At 35.3% G+C, this 21,866-nt stretch overlaps 1 protein-coding gene across 1 annotated transcript in view; it reads left to right on the top strand.

The window, feature by feature from the left end:
* LOC121660077 (heparan sulfate glucosamine 3-O-sulfotransferase 1-like) overlaps positions 1 to 21,866 on the top strand; it is a 48,813-nt gene that overhangs the window by 25,027 nt on the left and 1,920 nt on the right. Inside the window, exon 2 of the mRNA XM_042019055.1 lies at positions 18,362 to 21,866. This exon is cut by the window's right edge and continues 1,920 nt beyond it. Coding sequence (XP_041874989.1) covers positions 18,362 to 19,410 — 1,049 coding nt within the window. The 3' untranslated portion in view covers positions 19,411 to 21,866. The remainder of the gene's footprint in view (positions 1 to 18,361) is intronic.

Below are 21,866 nucleotides of genomic sequence, written 5' to 3' on the forward strand. Positions count from 1 at the left end.
TAATTGCTCAGAGAGGTTGCGTAGCCTTAACCAAGTAATGAAATGTCAGGTGTAAAAACATTATTGGTTTATTGGCATTTAACTCATTCTTATGAACTGTTCCAAAGCTATTAAACTGAGTACAAATAATTCCCACTGGCAGGTGGGGTTTGTATTGTATACTTATTGTAGAGGATGTTTATTGCAAAAACATCAGCAAATCTCAGCAAGTGAACTGATGCTTTCATCTAGGCCACTTCCAAAGCAGTGTATTGGCATCTTGAACTGTGGTTGGTTTTAGTCTTGGACTTCAGTAACAAATTAAGATCTTCTAGAATGCAAAAAGGTTCCATTTAATTATTCTAGTTCATATGATTATATATTAAATGGCTCTGTTCAGCTACTTTTGCTACATCTCTTAGAGGTTCATTTAGCCTGTTCTAAAAATTAGGTTTTGGCTAAATCGTATTACAAGGAGGCACCAACAAATCAATGTGTAAGAAATTAAGGCAGGCCTGTTACTCCATTATCCAGGAATAACAGAAACATAAAGCCCAAAAATACAATATTAAACCACAATAATGTAGACTGAAAAAGAGCTTACTAAGCTATTTGTTAAAGACATAAGACCAGCACTATTTCAAGTGCATTAGAACAGGAAAATTTATATAGGAAAATTTGCAGCTAATAGTAAGTTATTTAGAATAGGAGAAATGAAAGCCAACTGCAAAGAAGTACCTCAGTGATACTGAGTGCTAAAGTGACAAGTAAAATTCACTGTAAATAAGTACAAAAGTAGTTCTCAAAGGGTAAAAAAAAATACAGATTTGTGCACAAGAATGGACTTCAAACTGACAATTATTGTTTAAGAACTTCACTGTGAGATTTTCTATTCATGGTGCATTCATTGTGAGCTATGAAAATAGTAGCAGCAAAAAAGAGCGAATTTAATATTACACATTTTTAGAAAGAAATAAAATAAATTAGAGAACATCATGGTTATAAGCAGGGTCACAGCACTGCACCTGCATCTTGAATAGGTAAAGAGAAGAATGGGTAGGATGAGTAAAGGATGATTAAATAAATCTTCTAAACAAGGAACAAGTAGAACTACAAGCTTTCAGTCTGGGAAGAAGAAAATTGAAGGAGGCTATGACAAGTTTATTAACCCATGAGTGGCGAGTAAATAGATTATGAGTGATTGTTCACTGGCTCTTTACTGCAAGGACAGTGGGCATTAAAGGAAACTAGCAGATGGTGTGTTTAAGTTGAACCAAAGGAAGTATTTTTTCAGTTTCACAGTTACACCACAGAACTCCTTGACAGAAGCCATATTTACAGTGACTCAAAAAGTAGTAAAAAGTAGTAAGACTTACAGAATTACTAATATTATCCATTAAGGACTATAAAGCTCATTATTCTGTTCCAAAGAGCCACTGAAGCTCAGACGTGCTGGAGCCTAGGAAAGTGTGCTTGGAAAAATCGCTGCATGTTTGCCTTGGCTTTGTACACTCCCTTAAGTGTCCTGATGGGCCACTGCTAGAGAGGTGGTACAAGACAAGTAAATGCTTGGTTCAAACAAGTATAGCCTTTCTTAGATGAAGCTTAACAAATTTTTCAGTTAAAAACACTGCCAGGATGCAAGCATGCTTCGATTTGCAAGTAGCTTCAGAAATGGAGAGCTGGCTTTGTTTCTTCTTTGTTTGTTTTAATTTGACTTAATCTGAAATTAACATCTCCATTGAGATGAATGGGATAGGATTTCTAGATGTTTGTTGTTTGTCACATGAAATTATGTTCCTTTCATGGCTAATTATATTTTAATTTGCTCACTGCATATATTCATATCTCTTTTTCTGCATTTAATCACATATCAACTCTTGCCTTGTATTTAATTCCTGTACTTTCTTTTTAATAGATCTTGATTGAAAGTTATGCTGAGGAATTCAGTGTTCATTGGCAAAAAGACACATTGGACTCCACAATTTTTAAGCATAAGAAACCCAATAGGTGGTATCTTTTATTAATTATTTGGATTTGGAGGAGACAAGGGCAACTTTAAGACAGGAAGGGTTCAAGCATACTGGAGAACAGGACTGGGTGTCAAAATGCTGTTGCTATCTCCAAGAAAAGGTTTGCATTAAACAGGCTGCAGTTTAATAGAAACAAGTAGAAGAGACGTGTTTAACTGTACAAATCCCAGGTGTGGAGTTGTTGGCTAGATAAGAGTGCTGCGCTGAAGAATTTCATGTGATTTGATGGATTAGAAACTGTCCAAGAATTAATGCCATCCAAGCAAAAAGGCAGGAAGAATTTAAGGATTGTTTACACGGACCGTAATTTTATTATACTCTGTGTTAGTGAGGTGTGATCTGAGGAAAGAGGCCTAGAATTTGGGGTCTTGTTTAAATATGAAGCAACAGAAAGTTTATAGATCAGTGAGAATGGCCAAAATCCAGAAAACATGACTCACGATTTGAAATTAAATGAACTGTGCTTGCTGTCACATGTCCTCTTAAGTTTAATCACTTAATCATGTTACTTTGTGCCCTGGCATCTATAAAACATAGAAGCATCTGAATTCCTAAGTTTCTCTGCTAGCTTGCTTCACTTTTTATATTTGCAGCCTTTTCTCCTCTGGAATGTGACTTCAGTCTGGCATGCTGCTCGTTTTTCCTTGTCCTCTGTAAATCCAAATTTGCTTGGACTTTCAATATCAATGTCAAACTGTATGCTCTAATTGTATATTTCCTAGTCTTTACTAAATTAATGAAAGACAAAAGTTGGGCTTTGAGAGATGAGAGTGGAAACTATGGTCATTTAGTCAGAAATGGAGATCTTTCTCTCCCCCTCTTTCCACAGAACTCAATAAACAAACACATCCAAATGCATTAAAAATTATTTAGACTTTATTTATATGAAATTTCTTAGAAAAGTATCTTTAGTAAGTTGCTACATATTTCTGTATGATATACCTCTAGTTATTATGAAGCTAGAAATACAGTCTTCTCAAATTGATCTCTGTTTCACCTGGAGCTCTTGTAAAATCTTCTTTTATAGTAGATTTTTAATATAAGAAATTAAATACTTTGAAATATAACTTGAAATGTCCTTTTTTTTTGTTGGCCATTGTTTTCTTTTTGTTTATGTTACATAGATCTGCAGTAATATTTAGTGGCAATGACACTCCTAAATTAACGGTGCATTGTTTAGAGCACATAACTTTGTCAGTTTTAATTTTGTTGCCTTTTTGTTTCACTGAAATAGGTTTTGTGAACTCGTGAGGGAATGAGAAAGAGTTATCTTAGTTCATTTATCTACTGCAGCAGTCAAAGTACAGACTCTGCATTTTTTTACTATCTCCTTATATTAACAAATTATTTATGCTTGCAATCTTCTGTTGACAGCCACCCCTGAACTCTTCCTTTTGAGAGAGATTGACCAGAATGAAACACACTGTGCTAGTCACTCTGAACCATTAGTTTACCAAAATACATTAAAATTGTACTGTCATTTTCTTTTACTGCTTTTGCATACACTGCTGTGCATCCAACTGGAGTTTTCATTGAGATTTTTGAGTGCTTTGCAAAGAATCCTAGGGGTAGGGCTTCCAGGAAGTCTGAGGGATCTTGGTGTCCATCTCTAATTTGAAATTCAAATTTCAAATGAATCAGTAACTGAAGCTCCTTGGACTCCTTTGAAGCTCTCAGCCATTCTCTTTTTCTAAAGAGATGTCTGGTGCAAGGTTGTGAATTAACTGGGTGTTGAGGATTTCCTGTGTATTCCTGTACTTTGCTTTCTGAGCTATTTTTTTTAATCCACATTGAGTCTTTGCTTTTTTACCCTGAAACTAATGGTGAAGTATTTTGTCAGAAGGGCAAATAAACTTTGCCAACCTGTTTTTTCACTCCATGCTATTTAGCTTGCATGATCGATGGAATCCAAAAGCAGTGTAAAAATTTTGCTCAGCAAAATAGGATGTGTTTGTTCATATGGGAGGGAGGTATAATCTAAATAAATTGATTTAGTTTTAGCATATCATCACTCCTTTCCATTTTCTCATTAATTTTGATATAATTTCTCTCAATTTACATCAATGATCATGACATTTTTGGTACTGTTCACAGGTTTAAAATATCTTTCAACATGTGGACTGATATTGCTTGGTAGTTTGTCAGCTCTGTAATTTAAAATCCCTCCAGAACACCTGGATGTATTTCTAAACATGCATAGTGATTTAATGTTTCCTTTATTGTTCAGCTGTAGCAATGCAACGCAGCATTTCAATCTTAAAGAATTCATTTTATGGTTTCCTCCACTTTTCTATCACCTGGACATTCAAAGTGTTTGAATTTGTCTTTGTAATATCACTACAAGGTGAGAAATACAATTCTGAAAAGCACAAGATGAGGAAGAGAGGGGAACATTTCAAAATGTTCATAACTTTGCTACTAAGTAAATAATTCTATTACTGACTTCTGTGGGACTAGAATGAGACCAGCTTAAATGGTTTGGAAAAATGTTACTCTCAAGGCATGTCTTCAAGGGGATAATACTGTGAAAAAGCTGAGGTGTAAATTTTAAAACACATTAGCTGCTGAGCATTAACTCCCCCTGTGAATAAACAGAGTTTGAGTAAGTTGCTCTCTCTGGGAAGCATGTGATCAACTGTAAATTCAAACTCCCTCTCACTTTGTTATGGCATAAGTTCCCAAGGCATGTTTGATCCAGTCCCCACAAGAACATGTGGAACCTGAACTCCAATTAATTCAATTTCCACTTGAATCTACCACAGTACCATCCTTAACCACTTTTGCCTCCCTTTGTACCTGCACTGTAGTAGAATCTAAATTTTCTTAAGGTTTGATATGTAGTAACAAATGTAAGTTCTTCTGCACTTGAACATTTGATTCTGACCATGTTTCCAGTGTACACACATTTACCTATTTACAATGCACTTTTACAATCTATGTTTATCAGCCTCGGCTGCATTGCTCATAAACCCAAGTAATTTAAATTCTTTAATCTGCCTATATTGTTTTCTATTACTGTCTGTTCTTTATTTCTCTGTGTGCTATATATGTGTGTCCGTGCGTATTTGCACAAGTATAGAACCTAACTCTCCTCACTAAAATGATTAATAACCTGTTTTTTCCTACAAATGTTTCATTTTTTGCTCTTCATCACTTCCCTTGATTTCTGCACTCCTTTCCTCTTTCACTACTGGCTTTGTGGTGCTTTTAGTAGAAGATGGTTACGTGTTATAATTTAAAGTACTTCACATTCAATTTCTCTTGCATACTCACACATACACAGCAGATCATGATGTTTTATGAAATAGGTTGGACTTCATGACATTTCTCCTGGTACTTTTATACTTGACTGAAATACTTCCAGACTCTGAATGACAGATATATCAGCTATATTTTTTTAAATGTCAGAGGAAATAGCTTTATTTTATGATTTTTTTTTTTGACATGCTAAGCCCTAATTTCTTATATAATTTTGGTAAGCTCCATAGCACAGGAATCAAGACTCTTTCACATTCAGTAATTGAACCCCTTATTTCTCACACACTGACACTTCAGTGTTGTTTGATCCTAGCATCTTGATTGTGATCTCAAAATTTGCTCTGAACTGTTTATTATCTATAAACTTAAAGTGACTTTTTCTTTTGACTGTAACTCCTCTTAAGGTATCAGTAGGTGTAACAATTTTCCTAGTACATCCATGTTGTCTCCCTGGACAAAAAACCTTGCAGAAGAAATTTAACCTTCACTTAATATTGTTCTTTTTGCTTAAAATTGATAGATTCCATTAAGACTATGTGGGACATGAGTGTAAAAACATTTTAGCTAAGAAATGTCAAATTACAAATCTAAGATGAAAATTCAGCATTAAAAACGTGAAATAATATATACAATTTATAGTCTGTAGAAGAAATACTGCCCTCCCTTGAGAGGAAAAGCTATTACCATTGCTTTAAAACAGAGCTGGCATCAATAACCAGTACCTTACACTGCGTATTTGCACTACCTTTTTTAGTATGCTATAAACAGAAATAACTATTCCATATTTTATAGTTACAAATTAAATTTCAAATCCAGATTTATTTTCCCCTGTGAGCATATATTTAAGGTAAGAGGAATGAACATAATCATAATCAGAATGCACAAAAAAAATCCTTTGTTGTCACAAAATTAAACATGATGTTGCTTTAAATAGAAGTACACATTTCTCACAAACTGGGCTCAGGGGAAATAGTATTATGACTATGCTTTCAAACCACTATATGTGGCAGTGGCCAAACACTGAGGTACTAAACCCTGAGAGCAGGAGGATGGATAGGTTGTGGAAGTAATTTGGAGATTCCACCAGCGATCCTCTTTCCCTAATTAAATTTCATATTAATCTTTCTGAATTACTGTGTCTATGTGAGGCTTTTTCAAAATATTAAAGTTCCTATGAAATGGTACAAAGTTTGGACGCATCATCAGCTGCAAAGTGGGAGGCTGCAAATGTCTGCCAGAGAATCTTTACACATACTGGCATATGTTTCTTCCATGTTGCTGAGTTGGAAAATTGTTGTACCAGTGACTGAAAACAGGCAACCTTCAGTGGAGTTTTCAGCCATCCTAAAATGCAAAAAAAGCCTCATGTGCTCAATATCTTTAAAAATTGCACTGCAATTTATGTAGTGAATTAAGATATTGCAGTCTTAGCTTCAGCACTATCCAACTCCATCTCCATTTTATTAAAGGAGTAAACTCCTGGTCACTGCAGAAAATGGCAGCAGAGCATAGCTCTGATTTTACATGTTTCTAGGCAGTCTGATTTGAAAGTGTTGGTTTAGTGCTTCACTTTCCATTTTTTTTCTATGAATCCCACTGGACTTGCAAATTAACTGGTATTCACATGTTGACATTTGTTCAAAACGTTTAAAGTAACTGCTAAGACACCGATGAAGGATGCTGCAGAAAAAACCTGCTAATAATATACTGTTAACACTGCAAAAACTCAGAATGCATTCACAAGGAGGAAAAATGTCAGATATAAAAAGTGCAGTGAGATAATTATTTTCTTTAAAATTGCACCATCCATAAGGACTGCTGAGGGGGTTCATGGGGCAAAGAAAGAAGGATCAGGATGCACAAGATGTGTATTTTATGTTTAAAACCACCGCATACTAAAACCTACATCTTTGCTTTATATAACAGTGTTTTACTGGTAGTGGAGAATAAGGAAAAGAGAAATGAGTACTGATCAACAAATTTTCTTTTTTTTTGCATTTCCTGAGAAAAAAATTAAGTGGACTAGAACAGTATGGAATGTGTGGATCATGAGCTATATATACTAATAAGAAAAAATTACCTGGAGCTAGAACATGGATCTAGGATCACAAAAATGATCACCTCCTCCTACAGAAAAAGTAAAGTTTTTTTGCCAGTTTGGAACTAAATAAGGAAATTTTGTGCTTTGAGGGTTTTTCTCTTTTATTTGGGAAAGAAGGAGACTGAGAGGGAGAATATAAGATAATAGAGGTACCTTTCTCCTTTATGCTATGTTGAAGTATTGGTCCTTGGGGACATATCCAGTTGTTGCGGCACTATGAGATCAGTCTGCTTTGTATTTTGAGTGGCTTCAGCTTGAGTGGATGAAATCAGGGGATTTAGAATCAATTAAAGTGCATGTGTTGTACAGTCTACCCAGTCTTAAGAAATGGCTTTGAACATTCTAACTCTTTATTGCTCTAATTAATATGCAGTTAGTTATGAGAACATATCAGAGCCCTTCCCTACCTCTACCTCTTTCTCTGCTATAGGTGTTCATAGCACCTTAACAACTCCCTGAATACTGATAAGACCATTCAGATTTAAGGAGAAAAATATGAAAAGGTCATTATAAGATACCTAGGTGCAACAGATGTTTTCCAAATTGATACTACAATTTCAAATAAAAAATTACTACTAATATATTTTATTATCATAAATAGCAAACACAGTATTTGAATCTGAGAGCAAATCTTACCATGCTCTTATTTTGTCTCCAACCACATCTATTGTAGCTCTTTCTAGTCAGACTTTCTCATGTGACAAACCCTCACCATTTGTCACAAGTATCACAAATCTGAAGTCTTAAAGTCCACATCCTGAATGTATGTGATGGCTCCTAAATATGATTCTATCTAAAAGACTTAGGTGAAAATTAACAGCTTAAAGGTGCCAAAAAATTGCTGTAGGCACTCTCAGCCATTAAAGAGGCTTTCTAAGAAGCTGTAACTGATTTGGAGTGAAGTAGCATTAGAGGAACAGTGTAGAAGACTTGCTTGGGTTCACCATGGCACTGAGCTGTGGGGCAGAAGTGATGCTGTGTGGTGAGGAGCATGTTCTTCTTGAATTAACTGTGCTATTTAATGCAGTGGTGTAACAACAGAAAGTTTTTTTGAGGACACCTTAAACCTGTAGATGCAGAGAATGTTTTCGCACAGGGAAGTTGTCATAAATGTCTGGACTGGGGGTAAAGAGGAGAGGGATTTGATTTGTTTTCCACTGAAGTGTAAGGGTTTTTAACATGTGTAAGTATATCTTTGGTTGGAATACTGACATGCCTACAGGTTCAGGCTGCACATCAAAGTTTGAAAAATTTGGACTGCATAGAAGCTTTCCTAAGTTCTGTCTTTCCTAACTAAAAGGTGCAAAAGACAGTCAGATAGGACCCTACTAAATCTCAGAAGTCCTGGAGAAAAGCATTAGAATTGCTTGGTAATAGTTATCTGTTCTCAAACTCTTTGGAGTGGCGAGTATTCTTTCACTATATTTTAACGTGCTACTTTGGCAGTGGAAGAAGGTTTGGTAAGGAGCAAGGATCTGATTTCTGACTTCCCATAATAGCCAAAAAATAATCTGCCTTTTACTTACTCCATGTTTTCAGACTGTCATCTTTGCCTCCCAGTGTCAGCCCAAGGAGCAGCGCGAGAGACGCGTGAGTGTCACACACTGGGCTGTTTTATGTGTTGTACTGTGGTTATCAGGCATTTTCAAATGTTTCTTAGGCTGCTTTCATTCCTGCATCTCTACAGCTATCTACTGGGCTGAACATGCACATAGCTTGATGATGAATATGTGTTGAAGGCACTGAGCCTCTATTCAAGAAAAGTATTGTCTATTTGTTTCTTTTCTAATATGTTTGCCTGTTCTGTATTGCAGTATATTTACATTTTTTTTTAGCAAGGATTTGTTTACCAGGGTCAGACAGAGTTTTGACTAATATATTTATTTTACTAATATATTTTTATATATTTTACTAATATATTTATTAATCAGTGTTAAGAATTGCTAAAGAGTTGCTTTCCGTGGTCTCTTACTTCAAGTCGTACTTGTTTGTTTACTTTGAGGAAAGATGGACTATAAGGTCTTTTCTGTATAATTTTTGATTCTTTGATGCCCAGAATCTCTCAGCATGCCTAAACTCAGTGTGGATTTAGCATGTTTCTTAGTTTTGTAAATCCCATTATTTTATCAAACATTCATACTCACTCACACTTTTTCTCTGATATTTATCTTGATCTTGTGTTTCATCAGGGCCTACGCCAGTACCCAAAATTTCAAGTTTAAATTTTCAATCTTAAGTCCATCATTGCTTTATTATTTCAGCTTCTTTATATCTTCTTGCAACCTCTGTTCTGTAGTCACTCTTTAAAAAAAATTGCTCCTGAGCTGTTATTTTTTCTTGAATTTTGTTCAGTCATCCTTTACAAGGCCAAAAGATTTCAACTCTGATGGGCCTTTCAGCTGCTTTATTTTATTCTGGGTGAATTCCCTGCTCACTTTACATCTGTGCTTCACAGTGTAACCCTGAGCCAAGAAGTCAGATCCTTCTCTTACTGTTTGCATTTGACACTAGAAGGTCTCCAACCTGCTGATTGTTGGATAGCCAGACTTCTTACCAAGGGAAGGATCAGTTTGTTTCATGCTTTGTATAATGTGGATATGCAGCAGTTATAGAGCAATTATAGACACCCAATAGAGCACTTCTTATCAGACAACATCCTAGAACTACTTCCCAGGGACTAATGCCAGAGCCTTGGAAAAGTTATTCAAAAAGACATGAACAAAGGGTAAGACACTGACCTTGGCTCATCAGGCTCATCTGAGAGGTTTCACTGTTGGACAGATTTGAAGGTGGGGATAAAGAAGCCTCCCTGCCTGCAGGACTTTTGCTGCCTGGCTTCTCTTACTGCCCAGTTCCCCACATGTCACTCCTGGCTGTCTGAGGGTGCTCCCTGAGCAGCTGCCACTGTCTGATGAGCTCTGCCTACAGTACTCTTCCCCTGCACTGGGTCAGTGCTGCAAACAAAAGGTATAATATTGGCAAGTGCTGCCCAGAAGAACTCCTCTGTGAGGCAAGATAGCTCTTTTGGGAGTCTTTGAAGTTGTAATGCCTTAAAACCAGCACGGGTTTGTGGTTTTTCTTTGGCTTTTGTTCGGGGCTTTTTGGCAGGAGTAGGATTTGGTGGAGGGGTTTGTGTGTGTGACTTTTTGGGTTTGTTTTTTTAATACCAAGAATCTGTGCTCTTTTCAAGAACATCAAAGCTGTTAGGGTCAGTTATTTGACATGGATGTCCTGTAGGAATTTGCTGGTTTGTACCACAGAGTTAACCTGTCCTCATCCCTTTTGAAAGCTTCTCTTGCCATCTCTTACCCTCTGAGGAATCTCTTCCTTTGAATGACAGGTCTCTCATAAATCCTCTTCATCAAATTCCAATTTTATTTCCTAAGCATCAGTGAGTATTAAGGTGTTGTTCTTTGTGACAATGAGTGTGGGAAAATTAATAATATTGAATTAATTATAGCAGAGGTAGAGAGGCTGAAGTTTAACCTTATTGTTGTACTGTAGAAATATACACAAAAGCTACTTATCAGCCACACATCGTTACATCTTGCACCTTTATAGTTACATGATTACTGCTTGTTTGGCTGAAGAACTGGCATGGCACCTTTGTTACTTCAATTTATATTAATTCAGATGCTTAATTAACAATTAGAGGTGTAAGTTTAATTCAACCAAATGGTAATGCAATTCCATTTGAAATATGCCAATGTGATAAGTAAAATTGGCCTTCTCATCTGTGCTAATCTGACCACTATCCACTCTTTACATCTTAATAGGAACACAATTTTTATTTATGTCTCTTTAGAAGTATCCTTAGAATGTACCTCACTTTATGGACTAAACATATTAAAGATCTTTATGAAATTGTAATTCAGTGACTTTTATGTGGATGGTTTGAGTACGATATTTTTCAAAGATACCATAAAATATAAGTGTGTAAGCTACAGGAGTAGAAGGTTTATTTAGCTCAGAAATTTATTAGTGTATTTATGCTGTATATATTACTCTACTGCTTCATATTTGCAGTCATATTATCATCAGGCAATTTTCTATCTTGAATTATCAGAAAAGGGAATTAGGAAAAGTAATGCTAGCCTTAGGGAAGCAAACTTTTTTCCAAACTCCTATCTGTTAATATCACCTGCCAATGATTTAATGGTGTTTATAGTTTATGCTAACATTTCTTAGCTTTCCTTTTTATTCATTATAGTCTGTGTACCTGGTAGAAGCCTGCAGCCAATTGCTCTTACTTTGCAGCTCCTATCTTTACTCACCAAATAGCTATTTTCTTTTTTATTCCTCTAAGGTAGTAACTGTTGGCTGTTATAAAACTGCAATCTCATTAGAAAAGGTTCACACAAATAAATTCACTGCTGAGATTAGGACTTTAAAATGTTAATGTCTTTGTCTTTCTTTGTGCTAACATATATTTTTGTATTGATGCTTAAAAAGAAACCTATAAACTCTTTCATTACCCAAAGAGGTGTTACAACAGCAAGGCAGCATTTCTGGACAGTTTGTGGGATCATGAATTTTTAGGCAATACGTCATTTAGGAATTCTTAGTGCATCTCCCTAATGAAAATACATCCATAGTTTGAGTAAAGTGAACAGAATTCTTAGGTGCCTACAAGACTCTTAAGGTTCTTTATCAGCAATATGAACTGCTGCAATATTTATCTGACTTTGGGTCTGTGCTCCTTTTTGTACTTAGTCCTCTGTTCCTTGTATGAAAAGAGATCACTGGAGCTCAACTTGTAGCTCTGTTACAAAACTCCAGCGTTGTATTTTACCACCTCTTACCCTTTCTTGCTTTCTCCAGTTGGCAGACATTTTCCATGGCTACAGATGTTCTTCATGTCCATCTCTGTATACCCATGGAACTGACTGATCTCTCCTACCTGATTCTGATAAAGCCCAGTAATGTCAGAGCAAATGTTATTTAGTCTGGGAACTAAGTTATTTAGTCTGTTACTTAGTCTGGGAATGGAGCATAGACTAAAAGTGTAGCAGAAAAGTTTCATGCCCTATAAAGGGTCATCCTGTGCTGGGATAACTGTCCTCTCCCACACAGTCTTTAGTTTCATATAATAGTTAATTTGGGATTCTTCTGAATCAATTTTCACTTCTGGGGCACAGCTCTAAAACTATTCCATTGCACCTGATTGATCTCAGCCTAACATAAACCTGAAGTAATTGCTTTAATAAAATTGCAATAAAACTAAGACTTACAATTGGTTTTATGCGGGAAACTTTTCCAAAATTTTAAGCATTATTCACACTCAGAAATGTGCTCTCATTGTCTCCTGAGCTCTGCCTAGGCATATCTCACATGTGTGGAAAGAAGTAGCTGAACTGTATTTGCTTTCATTTAATATTAAAGAGGATACTTTTCTGTTCAACCATTGGGCATGTGCCAAGTATTTTAAAATGTCCATTATTTTATGAATTATACTATAAATCAGAATTAAGGTATTATGAAGAGGACTTTTGATGATAGTATTACTTCTAATATTCAATGCTTAGAATTAATAGAATTAGTCATTGCTTAATTGGATTTGAATACATTGATACTGGATTCTATTAGTAATGTGTCCTATATGCACTGGATAGTTCATTTGCCTGTTTTTAAGAAATATATAGCCCATACTGAGTGCAGATTTGCATTTATTATGCTATGCAGCTAACTCTAGTTTTACTGAAGGAAAATCACCAGCCTAATTGCAGATATTCCAAAACTTTAAGAATTATATTGTTGTTTAGAATTATTTATTACATAAGCCAGTCTTTATAGGGATACCTTACACTGGTCTGATTGTCATCACAGTATGATTGTCCTTCAAAAAATTTCTGAAACAGTTCACCTTATATGACCTTTGGTTGTGAATACATTTAGGCTGCAATAGTTTTTCTGTATTGTCAGCATTAGAGATCTTCTTAAATATAGAGGTATAATTGAGCTGTTACAAGTTTGTGTGGCAGTAAGCCCTAACATGTTTGAACTGTACTCTTCACAGTGATTGATCTTTGTGTTGGGATCAGTTCATATCTAATAGGAATTAACAGGAAAAGTGGTACCCTTTTTTGAATCCCAATATATTTTTAAAAATCAAGACTTAAAAATCAATTCAAAAATTGGTGTTTTGTTATACTTACTCTGACCACCTCCCCTTGTTGCAGTTTTCAGTCACCAACAGAAGTATTTCTGCACAAATACCTTGAAACAACAAAATCCTGAGTTTGTACTTGATTCCTTTTCTTTTCTTTTTTTTCCAAGGAGCAAGTGGGAAGAAATAGCTTTACTCCAAAAAACACTTGTACGTTATGCTGAAACATTGAGGAACCTCTTTGTTTTTCAGTTCAGTGTATAATCCAGCTATAAGTTATCATAAGGGTTGTGAGAGGCTGCTGTGGAATGGCATGAAGTTAGAATTGGAAGGGGAATTGGATGGAGAATTAGAAGCCCCGGGGTTTTTATTCTTGGTTGGACTATAAACCTGCTGTATGACCTTGAGCAGATCAGATTAACCTGACTTTCCAAAGCATTTGCACTCCTGAACTGGCTCTATAGGTTGATCAGTTGCAATTTCCTGTAAGGTGAGAATGGTGCCTTAATAAGGTGGAGGCAATTCATTAACACAGAGTGCTGCAGAATTCTCCAGTTAAAGGCATCACAGGCAGTGGGAAGTATTATTAGGAACTAATAATGTTATAAATTATTAATAATAATATATTTAGGTTTACGCTATGATTTTGTACTTTACCCCAAAGCAAGATAAATCATAAGCTGCTTAGAAGATTTTTAGAGTAGAGTGCAGCAGTTAAGGGTCTTTAGTACATTTCTGTAATATTAAAATGATTTTTCAGCCAGCATAGAAGCTTCTCCAGTCTAGTCCAAGGTTTTAAGAAAGTAAAACAAACAACAGCCCAAGGTATTATTTACTTAATTAGTCCTTTCTGCAGCATGAATTTATTTCTGAAGTTCATTTCTGCTTAATAAGTATCCTATCTGTTGACGTTCCTTGTGTTACTGAACAGCACCAACACTACCAAATAATGGGGAAAAACAGTAATAAGGCACTGTAATTCTGATCATGTGTCATGGGGTTAATTTCATAAGAATAATTTCAGATTCTTCATTGGTGCAGTGCACCAATGTAAAATATATTGTTTTCATTATAAAAAACAGTTAATATCTTCTAAAAATGTACATTTAATTGCATAAAGGCATAAAAGCAACAACACAAAATTATTCAAATAACATTCCAATTATATATGATAAATCTTCTTTAAAACCTTTACATTTATCTAGCAATTATAACCTAACCACAGGATATAACATCTTAGAGCTTGGCTGGAATCAATCAAATATCTTAGGCCAAAGCAGGAATGTTGTTCTGACAGAACTGCTCCCAAAGGCATATTTGATCTATTTAGGCACCAGTTTTACAGCACACTCTGAATTTGATTTTATCTGTAGTTTTTCCTGGGTAAGGCTTTTTTCTAGCAATGATTCTAAGAAATTTGTAAAACAACTAATTAATTTGAAAGCTGGTTAAACTAGTTAATAACTATGTTTAATTCTTTTTCAAACAATACTTCAGTCCATAGAAAATGTAGAATCCCTTCTGCTACTTGGTGTCTGAGTGTGTCTGAGATGGTAAAATTAAGCAGACTCTCACTCACATCAGAAGTGAACCTGAGAATATTTTGGAAGACCAATCTTTCCTCAGTGATAAGTATGACTTTCTCATTCAGCTTACAGTCTTCTTTGGGTTTCAGTATTTGCACCTGATTCTTAGGTGCATGAAACTAGAAAACTCAGTTAGTTAGGGATGAAATAATGTTGGTGTGTTTGAATTTTTTAAACAAAATTAAAAAGTGAATTTGAGAATTTTTTTACCTGTCACCAGATCTAGGAAGAGCACATCTCTGTCTATACTACTGCAGAGTCCCAGTATCAATTACTTCTGTTTCTTTTTTACTCTGGTTTTAGTTTATTTCAGAGAAATTCCTACTTTTTCCCTCTTCCTTTCTATTTTTTCAATTTAAGCTACTAACCTAGTTAGTCTCAAGAACACTTATTATCAAAAAATCTAAAAATAGTTTTCTTTCTGGTTAAATAAAGTTGCCTGAAATGTCAAAAATCATTTAATGAAACTGTTTCAAAATGGAATAGTTACAGAATTTAAATCAAATAATGAACTGTATGTCTCCATGTTGGTATTTATAAGTAATCCCTTGCTTGGCAGATATTCATGCTGGTCTTGCCTCAGTTCAAAGTACTTGTAACCTAATGCATAGATGTGTAAGTGTATTTATAATGTATAATGTGCTGTATTAGCACAAAAGAAGTAAGTTGAGAAAAATTGTAAGATTTTTACAAAAACAATTCCTCAGCCTTCCTGAAAGAATTTTAATTTAACAATGAAGATGAATAGAATGTAAACAAACACTGGGATTTCAGAACAGGTTAAAGGGAAGATTAACTGCTCCCTTGGCCCCCTCTCCCAAATCCCAGCCTGCTGGCATCACAGGTCTGGAAAGCTGCCATAGTGTCATACGTTGCTACTTCCAAAACAATCTTAGGCATAGCTGTGCCTTTCCTCAAACTGAACTGTTCAGGAACCTTGTGAATCATGAAAAATTTGGCTTGAAATTATTAAAGCAGAGTCCCTTCTTTGAAAGCTGGCATTCCAGGAATCATCTGGGCTGTGACGCTTCAGATTTCATGCTCTGTGTCCTACAGAGCTTTCCAAAACCAGCATTAGCTGCCATTATAGCAGAATGCATTTTAATTCCTCAGCAGCACCAAACTTGCCATCCAAAGGAATAGTAACTATAAATGGTTTTGGTATAAACATACCTGTTCTGTCCTCCTGTTAATATTTGCTATCTATCTGTGAGTTTAGTGCTCATTGAAGCTGACAAGAGTCACTCCCCAGATATCCAAGAAGTTGGAGAAGTGTTGGGTTAACAGGTGTTGGTGTAAGAGTTAAACAGAGAATGACAGCAGCAGTGCTGGCAGAAACAGGGGAAGGTCTCCCTGACACAGCGTGCACCTGATATAGAACTGAAGGAACGAGTTCCTACTTCTATGTCAATATAAGACACACACACTCTACACACACTCTTCATGCTCCTTTACTATGGCCTTGGAGAGAACAATGGAAAATGTCAGGAAGACAGATTTATTGTAGGACTGTGATCACATCTGTAAACTGTAACCAAAAAAGCTCTTAGAAGTATGGATATATACATATACTGATGCTTCTGCATAAACCTTAGATTCACCTGCACCTCTGCTGGTGGTGAGTCTCATTCCTTCATGTATCATAGAGAAGGTTTCAATAAGATTTAGAAAACAGATCTAATTAATCTGCTGCATTGCCCAGACTGTTACCAAAAATTTAAAATCTTTAAGCCTGTAAAGTAAGACTCAAAGTAAACAATTTTCAAATAGAAATATTGAATGCTCCTCAGGGCCATGACAAATGGGAATTGGCTGTGTTTTCTAAGAGATGAATTACTGTGACCAATATATTCAGAAAAAGAAAGGAACAGTGAACACTGAAGAAAGAGCTAAGTAACATTTCTGAGACTACTTTAAAATACTAGCCATAACTTAAAACTATTCCAAAAATGGTTATTGTTTTTTAAATGACTGCTGCTTCACTGTATGAAATAGCTTGTTTCTGCATGCTACATTGAAAACAAAATAAGTTAAGAATGTAGATCTGTCCCACAAATCTTAAAATTCTATAATTGCTCAGAAATCGAATGAAACTCAAGAATCCTCTCAATGGGAATTTGTCCTGTAGGATTTTCAGACAGCAATAGGAAACCCAAGCACAGTGGTTCTAGAGCAGATGTTGCCTTGATCTGAATTTATCACTGCTGTCGTGATGGCAGATCTGTAAGCAATCTGTTTCAAATATTATATACAAGAGTTATCCAAGAGATTTCAAATGTTAGTTACACAATTACACTTACAGAGACGTTTTCTTTCGCTTACATGTGCACATGCACATACCTGTGAGCCTAAAGTTTTCACAAATTTTGAAGATATTTATTGTTTGCCACGTCTTAAAATAACCATATGCGATGTGGATTAAATAAAAGAAGCTATTTGGCTTCAAGCAGACTTGCTTTCCTGCAGAAATCTCTGAGTGACCAGAAAACATCTGGGTATCTCTTATACAGAGCTTTGGAGGAACTTCAGAATACTATCTGAAGATCTGATTTTGCCAAGATTTTTTCCAACACTTATATGACTATGTATCACTTGGATATGTATCTATGTATCACTATGTAACACTTGGATAGTTGTAGAGAATCCATCCACCCTGAATCATTTATTTTTTTCCCCCACTATCCAACTTAGCCACTTTACTCTTGCTTTGACACAGTTAGTTTTCTGCTCTAAAAGTCTCAGATTCCAAAACTTTGCCTATATCTGTGTTTTGTTTTCTGTGTCAAACCAAACAGAATTTTTTGGTATGATTCATAGCTCACTAGAACCCAAATGGTGGCACCATCATCCATGTCTGTTATTTATATAAGAATATACTATTCTGGCAGGGAATTTGAGGAAAGGTGTTGACATTCAAATATTCTTTTGAGTTATTATCATCATACTGGGTACGGTATTTATAACAAGAGAAGTATGTGGTATGTATGGAAGATAATTAGAAAAACCAAAGCAAGCAACAAATGGTCAGGAATTTAAAATCAGGTAAAAAATTCTAGTTTGCTTAGAGGAAATAAAATCTGTTGAAAGAAATCCGTATCCATCACTGGTCACTCAGGGTAAGGAGAAAAAACCCCAACACATGGGACTCTTTTGTCCTTCTGAAATAAAGTCAGGAAAAAAGAAATAACTTCCCTATACATTTTCTACTGGGATCACAGATATGCGAACTGAATTGTGAGTTGAATTTTCAACTGATGATGAGTTTAGAAAAACTGACTTGTCTTATTTTATTTCGTAGATGCTTCAGAAGCTTGCTGTGTGCTTACCACGGGTTCTGCCAACCACCTCAAGAGGGGACTCACCTATTCTTTCTTTAGTCAAGCAAAACATTATCTTGAAATAATTATTCCTCTCCACATGGCCTTCGTACTCGTGTCAGCTTATCTTCTGCTGACTCATGCTCAGGGTGCTCCTGCTGAGAATGGGGCACTGTTGGATACACTGAAGTCACAAGTGGGATTATTCAGCAATAAAAGTGAGCACTATTCAGCACAGGTGAGACCTCCTGGCACGAGCCGGCAAATACCTCAGACAATCATCATAGGAGTTCGTAAAGGAGGAACGAGGGCTTTGCTGGAAATGTTGGATATTCATCCTAATATTGTGGTAGCAGCTACAGAAGTCCACTTCTTTGACTGGGATGAAAATTACGTGAAAGGAATAGACTGGTATAGAAATCTGATGCCATTTTCTTATGGAAATCAAATTACAATTGAGAAAACACCAGGCTATTTTACATCACCACAGGCTCCAGGAAGAATTCATGACATGAATAGTTCCATTAAACTGCTGCTCATTCTAAGAGATCCCACTGAGAGAGTTATATCTGACTATACCCAAGTATATTACAACAGAGTAGAAAGCCACAAGCCTGTTCAGCTCTTTGAAGATATTGTTATTAAGAATGGAGTGCTTAATACCAAATACAAAGCTATTCAGAGAAGTCTATATGATGTTCATATGGAAAAGTGGCTTAAGCATTTCAGTTTGGATCAGATTCACATAGTGGATGGCAATACTTTAATCAAGGACCCTCTTCCTGAATTACAAAAAGTTGAAAGATTTCTAAATCTTCCTTCCCGAATTATGTCTTCTAATTTTTATTTTAACCAGACCAAGGGATTCTACTGCATCAGAAGCGATGGGAGGGAGAGATGTTTACATGAATCCAAAGGGCGTCCCCACCCTCTTGTTAACAGCACTGTTTTGGAGCAACTATATTCTTACTTCAGAGAGCACAATGCAAAATTTTACAGGATGGTTAATCATTCCTTTGACTGGCATTAACGTATTTGGAGTCAATGTTTCTTAAAAAGGGCCTGAGGCAAACTTTCAGACTCATCTTTCTAAACTGTAATGACTTGTATTGTGAGAATTGACATCCTGGTTACATGCTTCATTGGAACAACACATCTGTTGACTCTTTGAAATGGTACTCTCTATGTTGGGAATAATAAGTTTTATGTATTTGTATGATTACTGGGAGTCATATTCTGATCTTCTTTCTCTCATCATGCAAGTACATTAACTTCAGCAGACTTAGCAAAGACATATCTCTACAAGATTTCTGCTGCTTTGGAAAAATGCATTTAACTGTAAAAAATGTAAATATTGGAAATGGTATTATTCTAACTGTTCTGTATTTTTTGTTGTTAGTATTTTTTATATCCCACGATAGTGGTGTTGATTTATAGATTTTTGCATAAAATAAGTTTAAATTGTATGTTAAAATAGGGGCATACATAGTAGCTCCAATAAATAAATCATCCTCTTTAATATGTTGAAGTAATGAATTAAAAATAGAAGGAATCTATTTCACCTGTAATTTTGAATAGGTGAACTAGAAGTTACCTGCCTGTATGACATTAATATTAAACCACACTTACTATCATGGGTTTGCAAAAAAAATCTCCAAAGTAAGAATATGAACTTTTTGAAGAATGTTAAAATTAGAGTTCTGAATGTAAAGAAATTAAAATATCCCAGGAACATCGATACTCTATACACTAAAAAAAATCAATACAAAAAAATTACTAATATGAGCAATTGTACAAATATTTGATTATATAAATTATGTCACTTTGCTCTTGAATGGAAAAGCTCTTAGTACTACCACATGAATTATGTTTGTACTCTGTGACTAGTTATTCTGTTCTCCTGGCTTTGGTTTATATATCTCCATTGGCACAATGATTCTTGTTTAAAAAAAAATTATTTGCTTGCCCCCTGAAGCATGATGTAGTTTTATTTTGCCATTTCCAATGCAGACCATGGGATAGTCTCAACATTAAAATAACCTCGTTTCATTACTCAGACACAATGTTCAGTACACTCAGTATGACATACTCAGGTTGTCTGTAAGAACCACAACCATTTATAGCCTTGCATCAGGATTTTATTTTCAATTTTTTTTAACAGTATTGTGCTGATCTTTTCTGCTTTTTCATGTAAACATTTTATTATATATCAATACCAAAGAAGAAAATCTGAGCATCAAACCCCACTGAACCCTGACAAGGGTCAGGCATCTGTGTCCTTCTGTCTAAGTCACTGCTCATCCTGAAGGAGTGTATGTTCCTACCATGGGATTCTTCCACTTCCAGGCTAAAAGGTATGTATTGCTGGGCTGACTTTTAGGCTTTTAATACTTTGTGAGTGGGCTACTTAGGCAGATAGCAATATTCCTCTGAAGCTGGATAGAATTGGACTCAGATTATGTGGAAATAGCCTTCATCAAATATTCTCTCAATAAATGTAAAATGTTAAAAATAATATAATAATTCTTATTCTTTATCTGTTCCATGACTTGCTTATGTATGTATGAAAGAAAATATACTGTATATATGAGAGAAAATTATTTTCATTAGCATATAATTAATCTCTGAAATTACCTTTCTGAAGTAGGTTTGTTTACTACAACTCTGATTGCTATAAATGGCTCAAATTTTCTTTTACTTCTGCCACTTTTTCTGAGATTGTGGCTTCTTAATTATTAATATTGATCCAATATAGGCACTACAAAGTACAATGTCAATAAGAATCTGTGGAAATACAAATGTATTTGTTTCAAATTAATCAAAGAACAGGATATTTATGCTGGTCTTCTACCATCTCTACAAGGACATTGGATAGGCAAACTTTAATAATTACAGTTGTGCAGTCTAACTGTATCTTCTTTGTCTTTTGTCAAGTAAAAACCTCAACCAGAATATTTCTGAACTCTGAATTAATAGTGTGATTCTATATCAGAATAACTTTTTCTATTTTGTGGGCACAGCACTTTTGTCTGATAACAGAACACCCAAATCCAGATTCCCAGTATTGTCTAGCATGGCTGGTTCTTTCTGACCAATCCAATCTCAGTGATAAACAAAACTCCTTCCAGTCCACTCATTTCAGAAATACATTATTGAAGGGAGCAACATAAGTGCATCTTGTATCAGACAGAAATATATAACTTTCTGTTTCTTATACATTCCAAAACTCTCTTTGTCTTTTTCCTCTTTTCTTATTTTTTTCCTTACAAGAAGCAAATTTGAAAACAATGTATACTTTAATAAAAGTTTCAGGTAGATGCTGGTAATTGAAGAATTCAGATGTCTATATGCCACATTAAATTTCACAGCCTTCCAAGAAAAAGGAAGGGAGAAAATTCTAATGTCTTTCTATATTTATGCTTGCAGGCATCAAGTCTTTTTCTCTTCTCTTCTCTTCTCTTCTCTTCTCTTCTCTTCTCTTCTCTT

This window comes from Corvus kubaryi, unplaced genomic scaffold (assembly GCF_017639235.1).
Source record: "Corvus kubaryi isolate FWS band 111438036 unplaced genomic scaffold, C.kubaryi_AGA036_p1.0 138, whole genome shotgun sequence".
In the NCBI taxonomy this organism is placed as follows: Eukaryota; Metazoa; Chordata; class Aves; order Passeriformes; family Corvidae; genus Corvus; species Corvus kubaryi.